The sequence below is a fragment of the Elephantulus edwardii genome, unplaced genomic scaffold, assembly GCF_000299155.1.
Source record: "Elephantulus edwardii isolate Elephantulus edwardi_28Jun2011 unplaced genomic scaffold, EleEdw1.0 scaffold00097, whole genome shotgun sequence".
Classification (NCBI taxonomy): Eukaryota; Metazoa; Chordata; class Mammalia; order Macroscelidea; family Macroscelididae; genus Elephantulus; species Elephantulus edwardii.
Window position 1 is genome coordinate 11,200,220 of NW_006399847.1, and position 19,526 is coordinate 11,219,745.

The window sequence follows — 19,526 nt, forward strand, 5'->3', positions numbered from 1 at the left end:
CTTCATGTGCTTGTTGGCCATCTGAATGTCTTCCTTGGTGAAGTGTCTGTTCATATCCTGTGCCCATTTTTCAATTGGATTATTCTCCTTTATCTTGTTGTGGTGCTCGAGTATTTTATAAATCTTAAGATATTTTTTTTAAAGCTTCAAACAGTTTCAGAGTCCATCTGACAACTTGGAATGAATCAGATTCTACATATTAAAAAATCCGTAAGAATGATCTGATGAGTTGTTATAATCAGGTCTTGTGTCCCTGTTTTCTTACCCAGAATTGTGCTCTGAACATTATTTTGTGTAATACTAGCTTTTCTGAAAAAAAATTTCAAGTTTTCATATGGATTGAATTTCTCCGTGCTTGTGAACAGTAGAGCTAACATTCAAACTCAAAATTTTGGGGGCAGCAAAAAGTTTTTGTCAGTTGACATTGTCCACATGGAGTTGCACTGCTGTTGCCTGTGCCACTCTGGCGGTGTGAATCCACCAGCAACTCCTCAGGGAAAAGATGGGCAGTCTCTTCCCATGTGATTTATAGCCTTGGAAACTCAAGGCTGACCCAAGCTCTGAGTTGGCTCTGCATGGATGAAAGTCAGGGGAACCCTGTGGAGGGGCAGCTGAGTTAGCTCTGACTTGCTGGCAGTTAGATGTGTGGTACTAATTGTCCCCCTCATGTAAGCTGTCATTGATGGAAGCTTTCAACATCCATTATGGGTTCCAGTCCTTCCTCTATAATAGACAGCAGAATCTTTTACAGTGAAGTATGTCTTTTCTCCTCTTTAAGACACTTCTGTGACTTCCTATTCCTGACCTGGCCTGTCTTGAGATCATGAGCATATTCAATCCCTTATACTTCATGAGCTAAATGTGCTGTTTCCTGGAAATTAAGAGCTCTCCTTTTCCCCCTGCCCTACCTAACTTTCCACCTTGGTGGTCCCAGGTTCATGTCTCTGTTTATTTTGTAATTATTTTCTGAGTGAAGGTTTACAAATCATATAATACTAGTTTTCATACAATCTCTTCACAGAAATTTTTGTTTATAATATTGTCATTAATTGATATGATACTGATTAATTACAATGCATATTCACTCTCTTATTGTATATTACCTTTCCCTTCACCCACCTACAAGATTAAATATTCCATAGTTCTAGTATTGGCAGGTTATAGTAACTAAAAGTTTTTAAAGTATCTTCTAAATAGTCCAGTTGTCTTGGCTGATAGTGAATTCATGATTATGGTTCATTCACCTACATAGTGAAAGTTAAATATGTTTTTCTCATTTGTATATATAGGCAGGACAGCATAGCAGTGTAGGCTTGGCTCTGGATGGTGGCCCTGATACCCTCGAGTTTGCCCTGTTGTCTTGCTGAAAAGAACACTTATTATCATTAGGTGCCTTCAAGTCAACTGTGACTCGTATCGATCCTATGTACAACAGCTCAAACCTTGCCCAGTTCTAAGCCATCTTCAACCTCTCGACTTTGCTTAAGTCCATTGTAATAGTCACTCTGTCTGTCCATCTCATGGAGGATCTTCTTCACTAACTTTCTACTTTTCCAAGCAAGTTGTCATATTCTAAGGACGGGCTCCTCCTTATATCATGCCCAAAGTAACTAACGTAAAATATCACCATCTGCCTTTAATTCTTCCAGGACAGATCTGGCAGTTCAAGGTTTATCCAGTACTCTTCTCCAGTACCACAATTCAAGGGCATCAATTCCTCTTCCTTTGTCCTTACTCAGTGTCTAACTCTCACAACTATGTGGAATAATCGAAGATACCATGACTTGGGTCAGAAGTACCTTAGTTTATAAATGTGTGTGTGTGTGTGTGTGTGTGTGTGTGTGTGTGTGTGTGTGTGTGGATTGGAACAGGAGATTGTCGCTTCTTCCCTAGCAGAGCATCTGGGGGATTCAAACCTCTCACCTCTGGGATTGCAGTGCAGCTTCTTGCCACTAGGCCACCAGAGCTTACCTAAACTGATATTCCTTCTCTTTAGTTCTTTAGAGAGGTACTTTATAGCAGTTTGTCCAGTGAAATATATTTTTATTTCTTGACTGCTATTTCCAACTGAAATGGAATCACTAACATCAGCTTTTCTCCAGAGGACTGAAGAGCAGCAACATCAGGCTGGAGACTAAGGTGTGCCTGATCCAGGCTATAGTCTTTGCAGTTACGTGCTATGCATCGAAGAGTTGGACAGTGACTAGGGATGATAGAAAGAGAATTGATGCCTTTGAGTTGTGGTGCTGGAGAAGAGTATTGAACCTACCATGGACTGCTAGGAGAACAAACAGGTTTGTCCTGGAGAGGGTAAAGCCAGAATATTCCCTGGAGTCAAGGATTCTGAAGCTTCATCTGACATATTTTGGGCATGCTGGCAGGAGGGACTGGTCCTTGGAGAGGAACATCATGTTTGGGGCAGTGGAGGGACGGCGCAGGAGAAGAAGACCCTCAATGAGATGGATTGATTCTGTGAGTGAAATAGTGGGAATGAGTGTATTTGAGACAGCGAGGTTGGTACAGGATAGAACAGCATTTAGGGCTCTTGTACATAGGGTTGCTATGAGTCACAGGGGACTCGATGGCACATAATAATAATAACATCATCATAATGCTGCCTATTTGTCCAGTTAGGATTTTTATTATCTAGTTGCTAAAGTGTAATCTATACTGAAGGCTGTAATTTTTGCTCTTCTTCTGTAAGTACTTCACATTTTCTTCACTTTCCTCATACAAGGTTGTGTCATCTGTATAATGCAGATTGTTGATGAGTCTACCTCCAATGCTAATGTGACATTCTTCTTCATATAGTCCAGTTCCTCTAATTATTTGCTTAGAATACAGCTTTGATAGGTTTGTTGAAAGAACACAAACCTAAAACAAATTTTTTTCACTCCTTTACAACCATGCACTATCTCCTTGCTCTGTTTTAAAAACTTCATTTACAGATTTCACATGGACCAGATTACATATTTACTGTCAAGGGTCTCTGCATAGTCAGTATAACACAAGTAAACATCTTTCAAGTACTCTTTACTTTCAGCCAACATCTGATATCAGCCATAACTCTAATTCAGTGTCCTCTTCTAAATCCAGTTTAAATTTCTCACATTCTCTGTTGATGTACTTTTCCAATTGTTTTTTAATATTCTTCAACAAGATTTTACTCGTATGTAATATTAATATTGTTTGAGAATTTCTGCAGTCTGATGGATCATGTTTTTGGGATTTTTTTTTGTCATGGGAACAAATATGGTTCTTTTTCCAGTCAGTGGGTCATGTAGCTGTCTTCTAAGTGTCATGGCATAAATAAGTGAGCTCATCCAAGGGCAGTATCTATTTGCTGAAACTCCCTAGTTGATATTATCTCAATTCCTGGAACTTTACCTTTGCCAGTGTTTTCAGTGCAGCTTGGACTTCTTCCTTCATTACCATTGGTTCTTGATCATTACTACTACTTGAAATAATTTTATGTTAGTCAAATCAGTTCTTTTTTTGGTATGGTGATTCTTTGTGTGTTCCTTCTTTTGATGTTCCTCTGTCATTGAATATTTTGACTTAGAATCCTTCCATATTACAACTCAAAGTTTAAAGTTTTCTTCTTTCTGTTTGAGAAATGCCAAGTGTGTTCTTCCTCTTTGTCTTCTAAATGCAGATCTTTGCACAGTTTGTAAAAATACTTTGTCATATCAAACTGCCCTTTGATATCTTCTGTTCACCTTCTTTATTTCCTTCACTTTAGCTTCTCTCCAACCAAGAACAAGTTTTGGGATCTCTTCTGACATTCATTTTGGTCTTTTATTTCTTTTCTTTTTAATGACTTTTTGCTTTGTTTATTAATGATATCCTTGATATCATCTCACAACTTAGCTTCATTAATGTGCAGTATCAAATCTGTTCTTGAGATGATTTTTAAATTCAAGGGAGAGATACTCAAGGTCAGATTTTTGGCTTGCCTGTACGTATATTATTTTGTTCCATTTTAATTTTAACTTGCATGTGAACAGTTGATTTCACATTGCACATTTGCTGCCTGGCTTAGTTCTCACTGCTGATACTAAGCTTTTCCACAATTTCCTTCTATACATGTAGTTTGGTGAGGACCAAATGTGTTATAACAATTTATGTTTTTTAAGAAAAATATTTATTTGCAGTGCATAAATTATTGCTTATATAAAATTCTGCCAATCTCTAGTCTCCATTCTATCATCAAAATGGTATTTTGTAACAGTCCTTTCTTTGTTTCCAGTTTCTGTATTACAGTCCTCATTTTTTTTTTTTGATTGAATGTTTTCTCATTTCCATTCCTTACCAGTTAGTCAATATCCTCAGTTTGTCCATTTTTGGCTTTAGTGGTTGATACGTAAATATTGAAAATAGTTGTAAACAGATCTTCCTTGTATGTGTATGGATGTTATCACTGACAGCATTGTCCTTGAGAATCGATCTTGACATGTTCTTTTTGATGTTAAATGAAAGGAGGACCATGAATGAAGTATCATGAAGGGGCTGTTGTTGTTGTTATGTGCCGTCAAGTCGCTTGCGACTCATAGCGACCCTATGTACAAAAGTCCTAAACTCTGCTCTGTCTTGTGCCACTTGCACTGTCTCTGACACTCCCATCCCGATTACCCCAGTCACTGAATCAATCCACCTCATAGAGGGCCTTCCCCTCCTGCGCTGTCCCTCCACCCTCCCAAGCATGATGTCCTTCTCCAAGGACTGGTCCCTTCTTACAACATGTCCAAAGTATGTTAGAAGGAGCCTCAGAATCCTTGCCTCCAAGGAGCAGCCCAGTTTAACCCTCTCCAGGATGAATCTGTTTGTTTTCCCAGCAGTCCATGGTACCCTTAATACTCTTCTCCAGCACCACAGCTCAAAGGCATCAATTTTCCTTCTATCCTCCTTAGTCATTGTCCAACTCTCAGATGCATAACAAGTGATTGCAAAGACCGTGGCCTGTATCAGATGCACCTTAGTCTCCAGAGAGACACCATTGCTGTTCAGTACTTTGGAGAGGTCCCTAACACCAGACTTTCCCATGGCACTACACCTTTTAATTTCGTGGCTGTTGGTGCCAAGAGTGTTGACTGTGGAGCCAAGCAAACTAAAGCTGTGAACAATCTCAATCTCTTCACCATCCATCCTGATGCTGCCAGTTGGTCCAGAGGTGAGAATGTCAAGAATGTCTTCTTGACATTGAGCCTCAATCCATATTGGAGGCTGCAGTCCTTGACCCTCTGTAGCAAGCACTTCAGGCAGAAATTAACATCTAAGTTATTTATCTGTAACACATTGCAGTGTACACACTATTTGATGTGTGTTCATAGGAAATAAGAATACAGTGTTTGGGTTTTTTTATTGTGATTTTAATGAAGGTTTACAATAAGGCTGGGTTGCACTTTTGGCAGAGATTGAAGTCTCTAAAGAGCACATTACAAAACAGCTTGAGAAACTCAAATGTGATAAATCACACTGAATGGTTAGCATTCATCCTGAGGTTCTGAGAGAAATATAGTATGGAAGGGGATTTTGAGGATGATATACAATATATCCTTCAGACAACCCTACTCTGATGCGGCGCCTGCCTTTTAAAAGGCTGGCCAGGGAAAGTGTGTGTATCCCAGGCAGATAAACCTAATCTCCTTTCAGGAGATGCTGACTAAAAGCCCGATGTGCATAGCATGACTGAATAGATTCAGCTCTATTGTAGCACTGTTTATTTGGTGAGCTCCAAAAGCTTATAGCTCTACTCTGGGAAATAGCAGTGTGTACACCCCCGCTCTCCTGATAAATATAGGAGCTGTAGTAATCCACACACTCCAGGACCCCAACAACTCACCTCCACCGTGCCATAGGCAAAATGTGTATAGTGAACTTCTGGCTATGAGCAAAATGTCGGTTGGGGAAGCTACCTCCTAAAGTCAGTTACCACATGTTCAGGGTTGCTCTCTGTTTGGATTGTCAGTTGTTAAGACTGAGAAGTGTGTGGAGATCTTTAACTCAGCAAACAATAGTGAGAAACGAAACCAGACAGCAGCACCACGTGAGTTCTGGGTCACAAGAACACACACTGTCAGTTGAAGTTAAACTGACCACAGGTCTCTGAGGCTCTAAGTCTTTACAAAAGCTCCCTGCCATATTGCTCTGTTGATGAGTGCTGAGGGGGGTTAGAACTGCAAACCTTTGGGTTAATAACCAAGCACTTAAATATCATGTCTCCAAGATCCTTCCTAGTGGCAATAACTGGCACTTATTCATAATTTTCTACATATTTTTTCTCTAATCTCTTTGTATTACTACTTTTTTTATATATAATTTTATTTTTGGTTTGGGGTAGATGCTCATTAAAGCATACACCAATTCAACACTTTCTGTAGTACACCATTTAATGACAGTGGTTACATCATTTGTATTCTTTTAACCTCATAGTAATCCCATGACATAGACACTGACACTGTGACACTTTGTCTCCCCATCTCACAGATACGGAATTGGAAGCACCAACTAATTTAGCGCTTTGTTGATTATCACAGGTGACAGAGCTAGGACCCTCATTGCACACCCCGACCCTGGAGGTCATACACCCAAACACAAGACCCTCCAGCTCATCCATACCTGACAATACCCCCTCATTCACCTCCCAGCTCAGAAACACATACATCTGGCTTGCTTCATCACCAACAGTCATTAGCGTCCATTGTTATGGCTTTCTTGCTGAGAATTTCAGTTTTGCTAGTGCTTTATTTTAACATGATATTCGTCTCCTGCAATTAGGCTACCCTTCATCTATCAGTTGGTCATGCTGCGGTGGCCTGAGTGTCACTATGATGTGGGAAGATATGCTAATAGTATTTAAAATACCAGCAGGGTCACCAGTTGTGGACAGGTTTCATCCAGATTAATCTTCCAGATTAAGAGAGACTAGGAAGAATGGCTCAGCCAGTGAAGATCAGCCAGTGAAAACCATATACATCACAGAGTATTGTCTGAAGCTTTGTCTCATCCTGGGTACCTCCTCAGAGAGACTGGTTTCATACATGAGCTCAGCAGGTGCCATGATCCTGTTTATGGACGAGGTGTCTGAGGCTTGTTGGACTTTTTAGCTGGCTGTCCAATGTGGCTGAGGAGCAGCACCACTCCTTCAGATGCTGCAGACGCAACCACAAGGCTCCGAGAAGGCGTGGAGAATGACCAAAGTTGGGACTGCTGCCAAAGGCTAAGTTGTGGAGTGTAGCCATTATTGCTGAAGATGAGCATCAGAGGCAGCCTTCAGGATCTCAGTTTGTCCATGGTTGCAGAAAGTTCCAAGCCAAACAATAATTTGTATGGTTCAGCAAACTCCATATAAAATTCTCAAATGTTTGTTGTTTCATGTCTACAAATGATTGAAGCACAAGTTAATGAGATTTAGTACAAAGTGTAAAGAATTCTATGTTGTTCATAATCTTAACGGCAAAATAAGAATTTAGAGGATGTGAGGTATTTAATGAAGACGCTATGGTGGTGCAGTGGTTAAGTGCTCAGCTGTTGTCCAAAAGGTTGGTAGTTTGAACCAACCAGTTGCTCCACTGGAAGGAAACGTGGCAGTCTGTTCCTGGAGACTGTGCACAAGCCTTGCGAGCCACTGGGGCAGCCCTGCCCTGTGAGCCAGGGCAAGAGGTGTGCTTGGGTCTGGGTGGTACGTGGGCTACCTGTGCAGCACTGATTGCATCACTTGCCCACCTCCTGGGCCACTCAGCTGCAGAGCAGGTTGCTTTTCCTAATTGATGTTTTTTTCTTTTCCTTTTCCTCTGCAGATGATCATTCCCGGGTGAGGCTGCAGACAATAGAAGGAGAGAACAACTCAGACTATATCAATGGGAACTATATTGATGTATGTATTCCAAGACTGTCAGTAAACCCACCTGTTCTGACATGTGTCATATCATGTGTTTGCTTTAAGATTAGTGGGTACGCATGGGGCCAGGTGTGGGAGCAAGCATGATGCTGTGGCCCCCTGCACCCCACAGCGTAATGGTGAAGGCCCATCCATGGCTTTGCTCAAGCCAGCCTATTATGGAGGTGAATTTCTCTTTAACATTCTTTGGCTTCTTTGCTTTGCAAGCTTATGTGCATACTAAGAGAATTTTATTTTCCTTTTTTTGTCAAGAACTTGGATGATTACATGCTTTAACAGAAGCCTATTTGCATATTAATAGGACAAAACTCTGAACTTCCTAATATGGAGATCTGCACCCTGTTGTCATCACTGCACTTTTAAGTTGCCTTCAAAGTAGTCTTCAGCTCCTAATGCAAGCAAGACATGCCATGAAATATGTAGGCTGTTTAATTATTGAAGACCCCCTCTTTGTTCATTCTGCATCATCTTAACTTAATGTTTTACATTAGAATAAATTCTTTAGAAGACAGTATGTTTTCAGTTGAAAGAATGAATGAAATCAAAAGGGGACTGAAAATCAAGGGAAAGTTGCTGCTACCTTGAAAGCCTGAATTTACACGTTAACAGATCTCAGCTCCTGTGGTTTTATGGCGCTCCCTGTGTTTGACCATCATATTGAATCTTAGTTCTGTCAGTTCTATTGTTTATTAATTTTGTGTGTGTGTATGTGTGTGTGTGTCCTTTGTTGATTATTGTTTAGATTCTACTAAAACCAATTAATGCAACACTCTCTGGGAAAAAGTTACCCAAATATTAACTATAAGTAGATTTGCAGGCAGAACTTGGGGATGATTATTTATGTAATAATTTATATCTTATATATCAAGACAGTCCCTCTAAACCGTTTGGCAGAAGAGGAGGGGAAACATACCCAGCTCAGATTTTGTTTGTTTGTTTGTTTGAAGTATTTGGGTTTTTGTATCAAAGCATAATTTCTTTCTAAAGTATGTTGTACTTATTCATTCAGCAGGTGGTAAGTGAGTTGTTAAGTGCCATCAAGTCGACCACAATTCCTTGTGATCCTGTGATCAATGCACCTAACCCCTGCCTTATCTTGTGCCATCCTGGCCATCTTCGACGTACTGGAGCCCAGTGCTTCATTCACTGTATCAGTCCATCTCAATGAGTGTCTTTATTTCTTTGATCCTACACTTTTCCAAGCAGAATATCCTTTTCTTAGGACTAGCCACTCTTAACAACATGCCCAAAGTCTGTGAGATGAAGTTTCACTATCCTTGCCTCCAAAGAGCATTCTGGCTGCACCTTTTCCACGTTATGGTATATGTGAGAGAGAAGACCTGAAAGCCTTTCCCCAAATGCTCACAATTTAGAATCTGAAACAGAAAGACAATATTTTTTCCCAAGTCTTCTGGCCTCCTGGTTGACTTGAGAACACCTTCCCTTGGGCTGTTCATGCTCTTGTCCTATCCTACAACCCCAGTGGGTCTTTGAAAACAAAGGTATTGTCCTATTCAAATACCTATTCAAAGGTATTCCCTGCTCCTGGCACATGTCAAAGTAAGCACTTAGATGGAATAAATTCGGTCAGATTAAGCTCAGAGAGGCAGGGATTTGGGGTAAATGGTAAGGAATGTGTGAGGGAAGGTACAGAGGAGTGAAGGTGTTTCCAGCCCGAGTAAACAGTAGGAACAAACATATTCAAGTAGGAAAATACTTAAATGTTGTTGTTATGTGCCATCAAGTCACTTGAGACTCATAGAGACCCTATGTACAGGAGCCCTAAACGCCATTCTATCCTGTGACAACCTCGCCGTCCCAAACACACTCATTCCCACCACTCCACTCACAGAATTGATCCGTCTCATCGAGGGACTTCCTCTCCTGTGCCGTCCCTCCACTGCCCCAAACATGATGTCCCTCTCCAAGGACCAGTCCTTCCTTGTAACATGCCCCTATAACATGTCAGATGAAGCTTCAGAATCCTTGACTCCAAACAGCATTCTGGCTTTACCCTCTCCAGGACAAATCTGTTTGTTCTCCTAGCAGTCCATGATATATTCAACACTCTTCTCCAGCACCACAGCTCAAAGGAATCAATTCTCTTCCTATCATCCCTATTCACTGTCCAACTCTCCGATGCAAAGCACATAACTGCGAAGACTATAGCCTGGATCAGGTGCACCTTAGTCTCCAGCCTGACATCATTGCTCTTCACTACTCTTGAGAGGTTCCTCGCAGCTTACTTTTATTTCAACAGAAAGGGAGTCCATATTCAAGGGCCCTTTATGCATTTGAAGGAGCCATAGTGGCACAGTGAGTAACTGGGCTTCTAAAGAAAGGTCAGCTGTTCAAGCCCACCGCTGCCTCCTGAGAGGAGGCTGCGGCATTCAGATTGTGTGGAGACTTGCAGCTTTAGAACCTCTAAGGGGAAATGCTGCCCTATTCTCTGTGGTTACTGAAAGTTGGAAGTCAGAATCAACTTGGCAACAATAGAATTGGATGGGGATTTTTGTCCAGTCGACATTCAGATAGTATTGAGGGCCTCTGTTGTGCCACTCAGTTGTCTGAGTTCTGGAGTTAGAACTGAACAAATAATATTTTTTAAAAACCCAAAACTCAACAACTTTCTATAATAGAGCTAGTTTTCTAATGAGTAGCAATAGAGGATAAATGAATTAAGGTTGGTTATATTTTGTCTGTTCGGAGCACAGGAACATAGTCTATTGCTTGTTAAGTTTTTAACTGAAAGGTCAGTATTTAAAACCCATCAGTTGCTCTACAGAAGAGAAATGGACATTTCAGTGGAGATTTGCAGCCTCAGAAACCCAATAGAGGGTCACTGTGGGTCAGGGGTGAGTGGGCAGCAGGGTGTTTGTAGTGCAGCAGGAGGTGGTGTGCTCAGTGCATACACAGAAAACTGTAAAAGGAAAACACAGAATGCCAGGCATAGAGGGTTTCCCCTGTGAACAGAGTGGCTAGAGTCAGTTCTGGAAGGTGACAGTTGTGCCAGGAGGATGAAGGGTGGAGCCACTTAGGTACTATACCTGCGGGAGAAGCGTCCAGAGTGAGAATTGACTATGCATTGCCTGAGGTGGAGCATGGCCTGCACACTTGGAGAAAAGCAATATTTAAGTGAAGGAGGGAGTTGCAGGAGCCAAGATATGGTGGTCATGATGCTTCTGACATGTGTTCTTTGCTTTTTCTTAACTGAGATGAGCAGTCAGTAGAGGGAGTTGGAGCCGATGTGGCTGCTATGAGGAAAATAAAGCATAGATCAGCAGGATTGGAAGCAAGGAGGCCTGTTGGGTGGCTGTGAACTAATTGGAGAGAAAAGGTGGTAGCTTGGCCTGAGTGCTAACAGTGGAGATAATGAGAAATTCAGCACTCAGGATATAAGTTAAAGATAAAGACAAAGTAATCATCAGATTAGTAATCATAGATTAGGCTTAGAGTAAAGAAGAGTCAAGGGCGCTTTCAATATTTGGCATCACCATTAACTAAGAAGATACAGCATATTCTGGTGGCAGTTAGAAAATTAAGAACTCTGCTTTAGACATATTAAACTTTAAACATATCTATTAGGCATTCAAGCAGCAGTGTTGAATAGGCAGTTTGATAGCAAGTCTTTATTCCAGCTAAAAGGTTTGTGCTATAAATATAGGCTTCACCAATATTCAGTTGGTCTTTAAAGCCTTGGTGGTAAGCTTACCAAGGGAGTGATAATAGATGGAGAAAAAGTTCAAAACTGGGTATCTGTTCATCCAAAGTCAAAACTCAAACTTAGTGCTGTTGAATTAGAACCGACTCATGACTGACCCTCCACTGAGTTTTCCGAGACTGTAAATCACATGACAGGAGACTGTCCATCTTTCTCCTAAGGAGTGGCTGGTAAATTCTAACCGAGAGGTGAGGACTTCAGGTTAGCAACAGCTCCCTCCACCAGAGCACTAAATACTAGAGATTCAGAAAACGAGCAGGGACCGCAAAACTGAAGAGTGCCTAAGGAGGCAAACACAGTGAAAAAACATAAAAAAAAGGCAGGAGCATGTCAGATTCTAGACACCAAGTGAAAAAAGCATTCCAGGAGGATTCATCATCTCCTATCGTTGAAAACAGACATGACCGTTATTATCCTTCACAGTGTGGGGGTCTTCGCGGGCTGTATAAATTCATTCCATTTATGAAATGCCTGAACATTGTAGGGCTTATTAGTTAGCAGGAAATTAATAATTGTCTAAATCATTCTATTTAGTATTGATAATTATTGTTTTATTTAAGGCCTATAGCAAGTTACTTATATGAAATAATGTATGTCTTTGTTTTTATCAATGACGACTGGAACAGCACATCAACAGAGAACTACCAGAAGTCCAGGCTGGTTTCAGAAGGGGTTCTGGTACTAGAGATATTGTAGCTGATGTTAGATGGATCTTGGCTGAAAGCAGGGAATACCAGAGGAATGTCTATCTGTGTTTCATTGACTATGCAAAGGCATTTGACTGTGTAGATCATAACAAACTATGGCTGACTCTGAGAAGAATGGGAATCCCAGAACACTTGATCGTTCTAATGCGAAACTTATACTTGGACCAGGAGGCAGTCGTCAGAACACAGCAAGGGAACACTGCATGGTTCAAAATTGGGAAGGGCGTACACCAGGGATGCATCCTATCTCCATACCTTTTCAACCTATATGCAGATTATCCGGGAGGCTGGGCTCTATGAGGAGAAATGTGGGGTCAGGATTGGTGGACGATTTATCAACAATATGCGTTATGCGGATGACACAACCCTGCTTGCTGAAACTGAAGAGGACCTGAAGTGCCTGCTGCAGAGTGTCAAGGACTGCAGCCTACAATATGGATTGAGGCTCAATGTCAAGAAGACAAACATTCTCACCACTGGACCAATTGGCAGCATCAGGATGGATGGTGAAGAGATTGAGATTGTACACAGCTTTAGTTTGCTTGGCTCCATAGTCAAGAGTCTTGGCACCAGCAGCCAGGAAATTAAAAGGCGCATTGCCATGGGAAAGTCTGCTGTTAGGGACCTCTCCAAAGTGCTGAAGAGCAGTGGTGTCTCTCTGGAGACTAAGGTGCATCTGAAACAGACCATGGTCTTCGCAATCACCTGTTATGCATCAGAGAGTTGGACAATGACCAAGGAGGATAGAAGGAGAACTGATGCCTTTGAGCTGTGGTGCTGGAGAAGAGTACTGAGAATACCATGCACTGCTAGAAAACAAATAGATTTGTCCTGGAGAGGGTTAAACCGGGTGGCTCCTTGGAGGCAAGGATTCTGAGGCTCCGTCTAACATACTTTGGACATGTAGTGAGGAGAGACCGGTCCTTAGAGAGGGACATCATGCTTGGGAGGGTGGAGGGACGGCGCAGGAAAGGAAGGCCCTCTATGAGGTGGATTGATTCAGTGACTGGGATAATTGGGACGGGAGTGTCAGAGACAGTGCGATTGGCACAAGACAGAGTGGAGTTTAGGGCTGTTGTACATAGGGTTGCTATGAGTCGCAGGTGACTCGACGGCACATAACAACAACAACAATTTTTAGGAAAAGAAAAAGAGTCTAATTGGCATTTAATTTGTTGAAGAAATCTGGATTTCCTCTCCAAATTTCTTTATGCTTCTTGTTAGACCTAGTATGTTAGGTAATTTCAGGGCACAGAAATGGAAAACATTGAAGTCTGTGGTAATTTAATGTCTAATGTAAAGTGTCATTTTCTGAGTTGATTTTATCTTTCACAGACAATTACCCTACAGTGGTAGCTTGCTTTCTTCAGTCTTAATTTTTACCATCACCCCCCCCTTTCAGGGTCATGCTACACATGATGAGTCGATGGGTCTAGTGAAACGCCTACCTCTTAAATTTTGACCCATACTACAGCTCTGTTTCACAGCTTCGGTACTTCAGTAGTATTTAAGAATGTTTTTTGTATTACTATTGATATAATTGTCTATACCAATTTAACACAATATATGTTAAACCCTTAGCACACCACCAATATTATCCTAAACACAAATGAAATTCTATTGTGCATCCTCAGCTTGTTTGTACTCTAATAAGAGCCATGGTCATGTTATTACAGAGAATCCATAAATTGTTAGTATTTACTGCTCATCCATCATCTCAGGGCAGTGTAGGATTTAGTTATCACACCTCCCGTGAATGCATGAGAACTATTCTATTTGAAGTACCTTCACAGGTGTTCCGTTTGATAAAATACTTTTCAAGTGATGCAACTCATAGTATTTGTATGTATAGTATTATGGAAACTTAGCATGCGACTTCAGGACTACTTATCAACTTTTAAGTTTGTCACATATTCTTTCTCATTTATTTTTAGGGTTATCATCGACCCAATCATTACATTGCAACACAAGGTAAGTCTTTTCCAGCTTTGCTGTCTTCCCTGAGTTGTTCAAGCATCCTCTGTCCTCATGTACCCACTTCACCCTCCTGCAGACAAGCAGTGCACGTTGCTCCATTTAGTGCAGTTCTGGTCACCATGTGCATCCCTGTTTTCATTGTATTGACTTTGTTAGACTTCCATGCTGAGATCATTAGGAGAAATGTGTTCACCAGCCCATCATTGGACTCTCTGTGTCTAGCTGAGGAATTAATTTGTCATTGTTAAAACGTGATCACTCAAAAAATATGCACTGTGTTTTCTCTGTATATAGAACTATGCTAGTTACCACTGAGGGTGCAAGTAGGCTCAAGCAGGCATCCTGTCCCTCAGGCCCATGATTTAGTAGAGGAGTTTGAGGTATCTGTACATCATTGTCATGATGTGCCGTCAAGTCAGAACTGGTGCACAGATGAATTTCTAGCAGGTTTCCAGAGATTGTAAACTTCATGAGAGGAGATTGCCCATATTTCTCCCTCATAACAGCCAGTAGATTTGAACCACGTGTCTTTGAGTTGGCAGTGCAACATCTTACGTTTAGGCCACCAGAGCTCTCTAACCTATACACTATTGTTGTTGTTAAGTACCATTGAGTCTATGACTCATAGCCACCCTGTGAACAGAGAATGTGAGTCCTGCCCTATCCTGTGCTGTCAAGACCATCTCTGACATACTTGAGCCCACTGTTAGAGTTACTACATCAGTCCAGCTCATTGAGAGTCTTCCCTTCCTTCACATGATGTTTGGACAGGACTGGACTGGACCCTCCTAAGAGCATTCTCAAAGTCTATGAGATGAAGTTTCACTTGGAGCCTTACCTCCAAGGAGCACCCTGACTACACCTTTTCCAAAACATATTTATCTGTCTTTTGTCAGTCAGTAGAATATTCATTGCTTTTATCCAGCACCACAGCTCAAAGGCATCTATTCATCTGTCATCCTTACACACTGTGCAACTTACACTTGCATAGCAAGTAATTGAAAAGGTTCTAATTTGGATCAGGTACACCTTAGTCTTTGAATTGATACATTGCAAAGAGTAAAACTTCTATGATAAGTATGGACTGAATGTTAGAGAAATCCAAAAAAGGGAAGTTAATCCAAAAACAGTCCTGTGGCAGAGGTGGAAGCACAGGGGACACTTCTGCAGGATTAAGGTATTGCAAACCCAGGTGTGAAGGCAGGAAATGAGCACTCCCAAGTGGAAACCATCTAGTGGGCCACCTTGTCTAATGAAAAGCCTTTTCTAAAGCACACAGCAGTGGTTATGTATTATCATCCCAAATGCCTACAGGTTGGGTCACTGGAGCTTGAGATGGTAAGAGTTGTGAGGTTTTCAAGAAGTAGGCTTTAAAAGGGGTGAGTTGAAGCATCAAAGATTAATTAAAGGAGTGGCATTCAGAAGGAGAGAGGACCTAAATAAGATGATTGTTTTCTCTTTCCCTAGTAATACATTGTATTCCAGAATACAGAAGAGAAATCAGAGAATGTGATCTATAAAAGGTTATGAATTTGCTGAGGTGAACAGCAGAAATTCAAGGGAGCATTGGGACCAGAGATAAGAAAATAACACTTGATAATGCTAGACTTGGAGGCAGGGGCTATTGAGGTGCCCAGTGGACCGTGAGGAACAGGAATTAGATGCGAAAGGATGAGGCACCTAAGAGGATAAGAGATGGTTGTAGCCAGAGAGCAAAAGAACTTCAGCACTTAGGGCAGCCCCTCCTGACAGAACTCATGATGTAAAGGTATCTCTGTCTGCTTTGTTCAGCCACATGCAGCTACTTTTAATAAGCACATGAGGTGATGTTATATCTTATTGGATAATGAAGCTCTGAAGTGGGAAGCCTGAAGGTGGGACTGCAGTGGCATAGCTGTGGAGCCAGATCATCGCTAGTCCCCACTGATGCCCTGCAAGCCTCTGGGCGCCATGCAGAGTTCAGCCTCACATGGCCCCTGCACCACACTCGAGGTGGCCTGGATAAGGGACTAATATGCTTCCTTCCATGTGAATGGAGCTGACAGGCACTCCTCCAGTGTGGCTTTGCCACCCAGATGAAATGTGTATGTAGTGCCCAGAGTGAGCCCAAAACAGAGCAGATACTCAGTAAACACACATTTTACACACAAGGAACAAAGCCCCAGAATGCAAGCTCATGCTCCTACCTGAGGGCTGTATAGAGCTTACACCACCACTGACACACTGATGGCCCTGTGGTCATCACCTGTCCTCTGCCCCTCACAGGTGGAATCAGAGGTACCTGCCCTAGCATGAACCCACTCCTGACTGCTCCTCACCTGGGTCCTGCCTCTCGATACCCTCAGAGGAACCCACTGTCAGTTCTTTGGAATCTGTGTGATGGCTTTTAGGAGGTTCTCAAGTTAGGGTCATCACAGATCTGATGTGATAAATGCCACAGGAACTTAAAATTAGATGTTTTTAAAATATATAAGAAAGCTGGATTATAAAAGCTGCAAACTCTCCCAGAGATTCTTACTTATCCAACAAATCAACTAAAAAGTACCCAGATAACATAAAGTTGATATTATTTGAATATTCAAGATTGAACACCATCTTACAAAAAAGGGAGCCATTGAAACCCCAGAGGCTCAGGGTGGCCCCTGCCTCCCTGCCCTGTGTTCAGTCTTTCTTCCTTTCATTCCCGAAGCACATTATTCTTTGAAGAAAAATGCTGGTAGGGAAGTTCCGGCCCTTGTGGACTCTTTTTGAATGTTACCTGATTACTCAGTAGCCTGCTAGAGCAGCATTCAGGCAGCTGAGCAGATGTTTGCAGGCTGCTAAAACAATTCTAAATGCTGTCCATTTGTGATGTGCTCCCAGTCGGAACAAAGGCACAATACTGCAGATGGGCCTTTCCAAAAAGGAAGGCTTGCTGCTACAGTAGTTGGGTGAAGGGGAGAAGGAGGAAATTAGCAAGTATCTTTAATGCCATGTTTAGTCAAAGTAATGGGTGTCTTATTGAGGGTAATACATTCTGTTCATAATGTTCAGTTTAGAAAATTCGGATCATTTGTATGATAGTACCATGAGCAAAATAGAACTGGTAGCCTCAATTTGCCAGTGAGAAAAGACCTCTTATAATCTGCAGTGATTTGTCCAGACAGAAAGAATGTGTTCATGGGCTGCTTTCATTGTAAAACCAAGAGGGGTACATACCGAAACCTCCAAGAGTCAACAAAATGGGTGATACGAATGAAGAGGCGGATACAATTTTAACATCTCTCTTCATGTTTTTTTCTCCTCTCTGCTTGCACTTTAACATCTGTTCACAGTAGGAACCCATGAAACTAAATGAATGGTCCAGTTTGCCAACAACGAATTTTGTTCCCAAGAGTTAGAAATGCACAGACCAGATTTTTCACCATGTTCATTCAGTGTGTAGCATGCATCATGAATTTATCTATTTTGCATCTATCACCATTGATTTTTCTACTGATAACTGATTGTGACCTTTGGTGAAGATGGCAGTGTTTTTTTAAGTTGACAGGACCACGTTCAGATCAGATCTGTGGCTGTTTTCATAGGCTTTCCCCTCCGCTTCCCTCTAATTGTTTTCTGTCTGGTGGCTAAATATATTGATGACCCAATATGGACACTTGATTGACCAGAGATTAATAACTTTCAGGATTTATTATTCTGCACAGTAAAGGTTGAAGGGAAGAAATCACACTAGCCCTTGACACCTATGCCTAGAAACAGTGGTCCATGGTGAAGGACAGGTAACTCTGCAGGGAAGGGCTGCCAATAGCTGGTCAGATTTCCCAGTCACAGTGTGACCCGTTGAGGTCGTAAAGACTGTATGTACCCTGTGCCAGCTATGGATGAGCAAACTAGCCTTTCCCCAGCCTCCTAAGGCCCTGGATAAATGTTTTCCTTGTTTGTTTTAAAAACTGACTTAAACAGAGTCTGCTTTAAATAACTTAGAGGAAGAGAGTACACTGCAGCTGTCACAGGAGATGCTGCTGATTTGTGATAGGCAGGGCTGCTGCAGAGCTGAGCCCCTCGCCTCACTGTGAAGCAGACATTTGTCAGTAGCGCCTGTGTGGAAGCCAGCATGGAGGGCACACTTGCTTGAGAGGTTCAGCTTCAGGTCCTCCAGGAGATCAGGGGGATCGCATGACATCTGGAGATTGTGTCACTGTATTTGTAATCCTCAGGCCTCAAGGCTGCACGTGTGCTGAGTGTTCCACAGGAACCTGAAAAGAAGAGGTCGTCAGGTGAAATAACTCTTCCTGTTCGCTACCAACCAGTTAAACATGACACGTGGCAGCCACACACAACAGAATGAACTGCTGCCCAGCCCTGCGCCACGTGGTGGTCGCTTCAGAGCAGGCTGCTGCTGTACGTTGTGGAAGTACGTCATCAGGCTTTCCCTTCTAATCTGTCTTAGTATGGAAGCTCCATTGAACCTGCCCTGTGTCATAGCAACACAGCCCCCACTGTAGGCAGATGCAAGTGAGGGGGGCTGGCCAGGGATGGAGCCAGGTCTCCCATATGGGAGTGAGAATTCTATCACTGACCTACCATTATCCTCTGCCAAATCTGTACACCACCACAAAAAAACAATTTACATTAAATAGTCTAAGGGAAAAGATGTGACAGGTAAAATTAGCACAATTAAAAAGCTTTGAGTTGTTTTATTTAAAAGAAAGAAACAAGGATGAAAAGAAGGACTTTCTTAAGCTAGATGGTAGTTAAAATGGTGCTTGGAGAAACTTAAATGATGTAAGAGAGAAACACTGTAAACCAAGATATCAATTAGAGCATAACCACAGAGGGGGGAATCTGGGAGAGAAATTAATTTAGGTCAAACAACAGCAGTAGGCATGGATCAGGAGTTCCATATTTGATTCTGTAATGAGGTTGCATACCACTAAAATGTGCTTTCTAATATTAAACACATTACAGGACCAAAAAAAACCTGATTTCTAAATATTTTCCTCATATAATTAAAAAAGTCATAAGTGCATTTTCTTTCAGTATGAGAGCTTTGGTTAATTATTTTCTTTCTGAAACTCAATATTTTCATTCATCCATTCCTTCAATAAATACCAACCATCACCTTTTATAGACTAAATGAAGAAATCCTGGAGGTGCAGTGGTCAGAGGGTCCATTCTGCTACTCGCACAAAGGTGTGAACCTACCAGCCACTCCTTCAAGCAGAATTATGTGTCTGCA

General features: G+C 41.8%; 1 protein-coding gene across 2 annotated transcripts in view; it reads left to right on the forward strand.

Annotated features, from left to right (window-relative positions):
- PTPRM (protein tyrosine phosphatase, receptor type, M) overlaps positions 1 to 19,526 on the forward strand; it is a 921,068-nt gene that overhangs the window by 766,353 nt on the left and 135,189 nt on the right. For both annotated transcript variants that reach the window (XM_006891412.1, XM_006891411.1), the window contains 2 exons: positions 7,800 to 7,876; positions 14,263 to 14,299. In XM_006891412.1, coding sequence (XP_006891474.1) covers positions 7,800 to 7,876; positions 14,263 to 14,299 — 114 coding nt within the window. The remainder of the gene's footprint in view (positions 1 to 7,799; positions 7,877 to 14,262; positions 14,300 to 19,526) is intronic.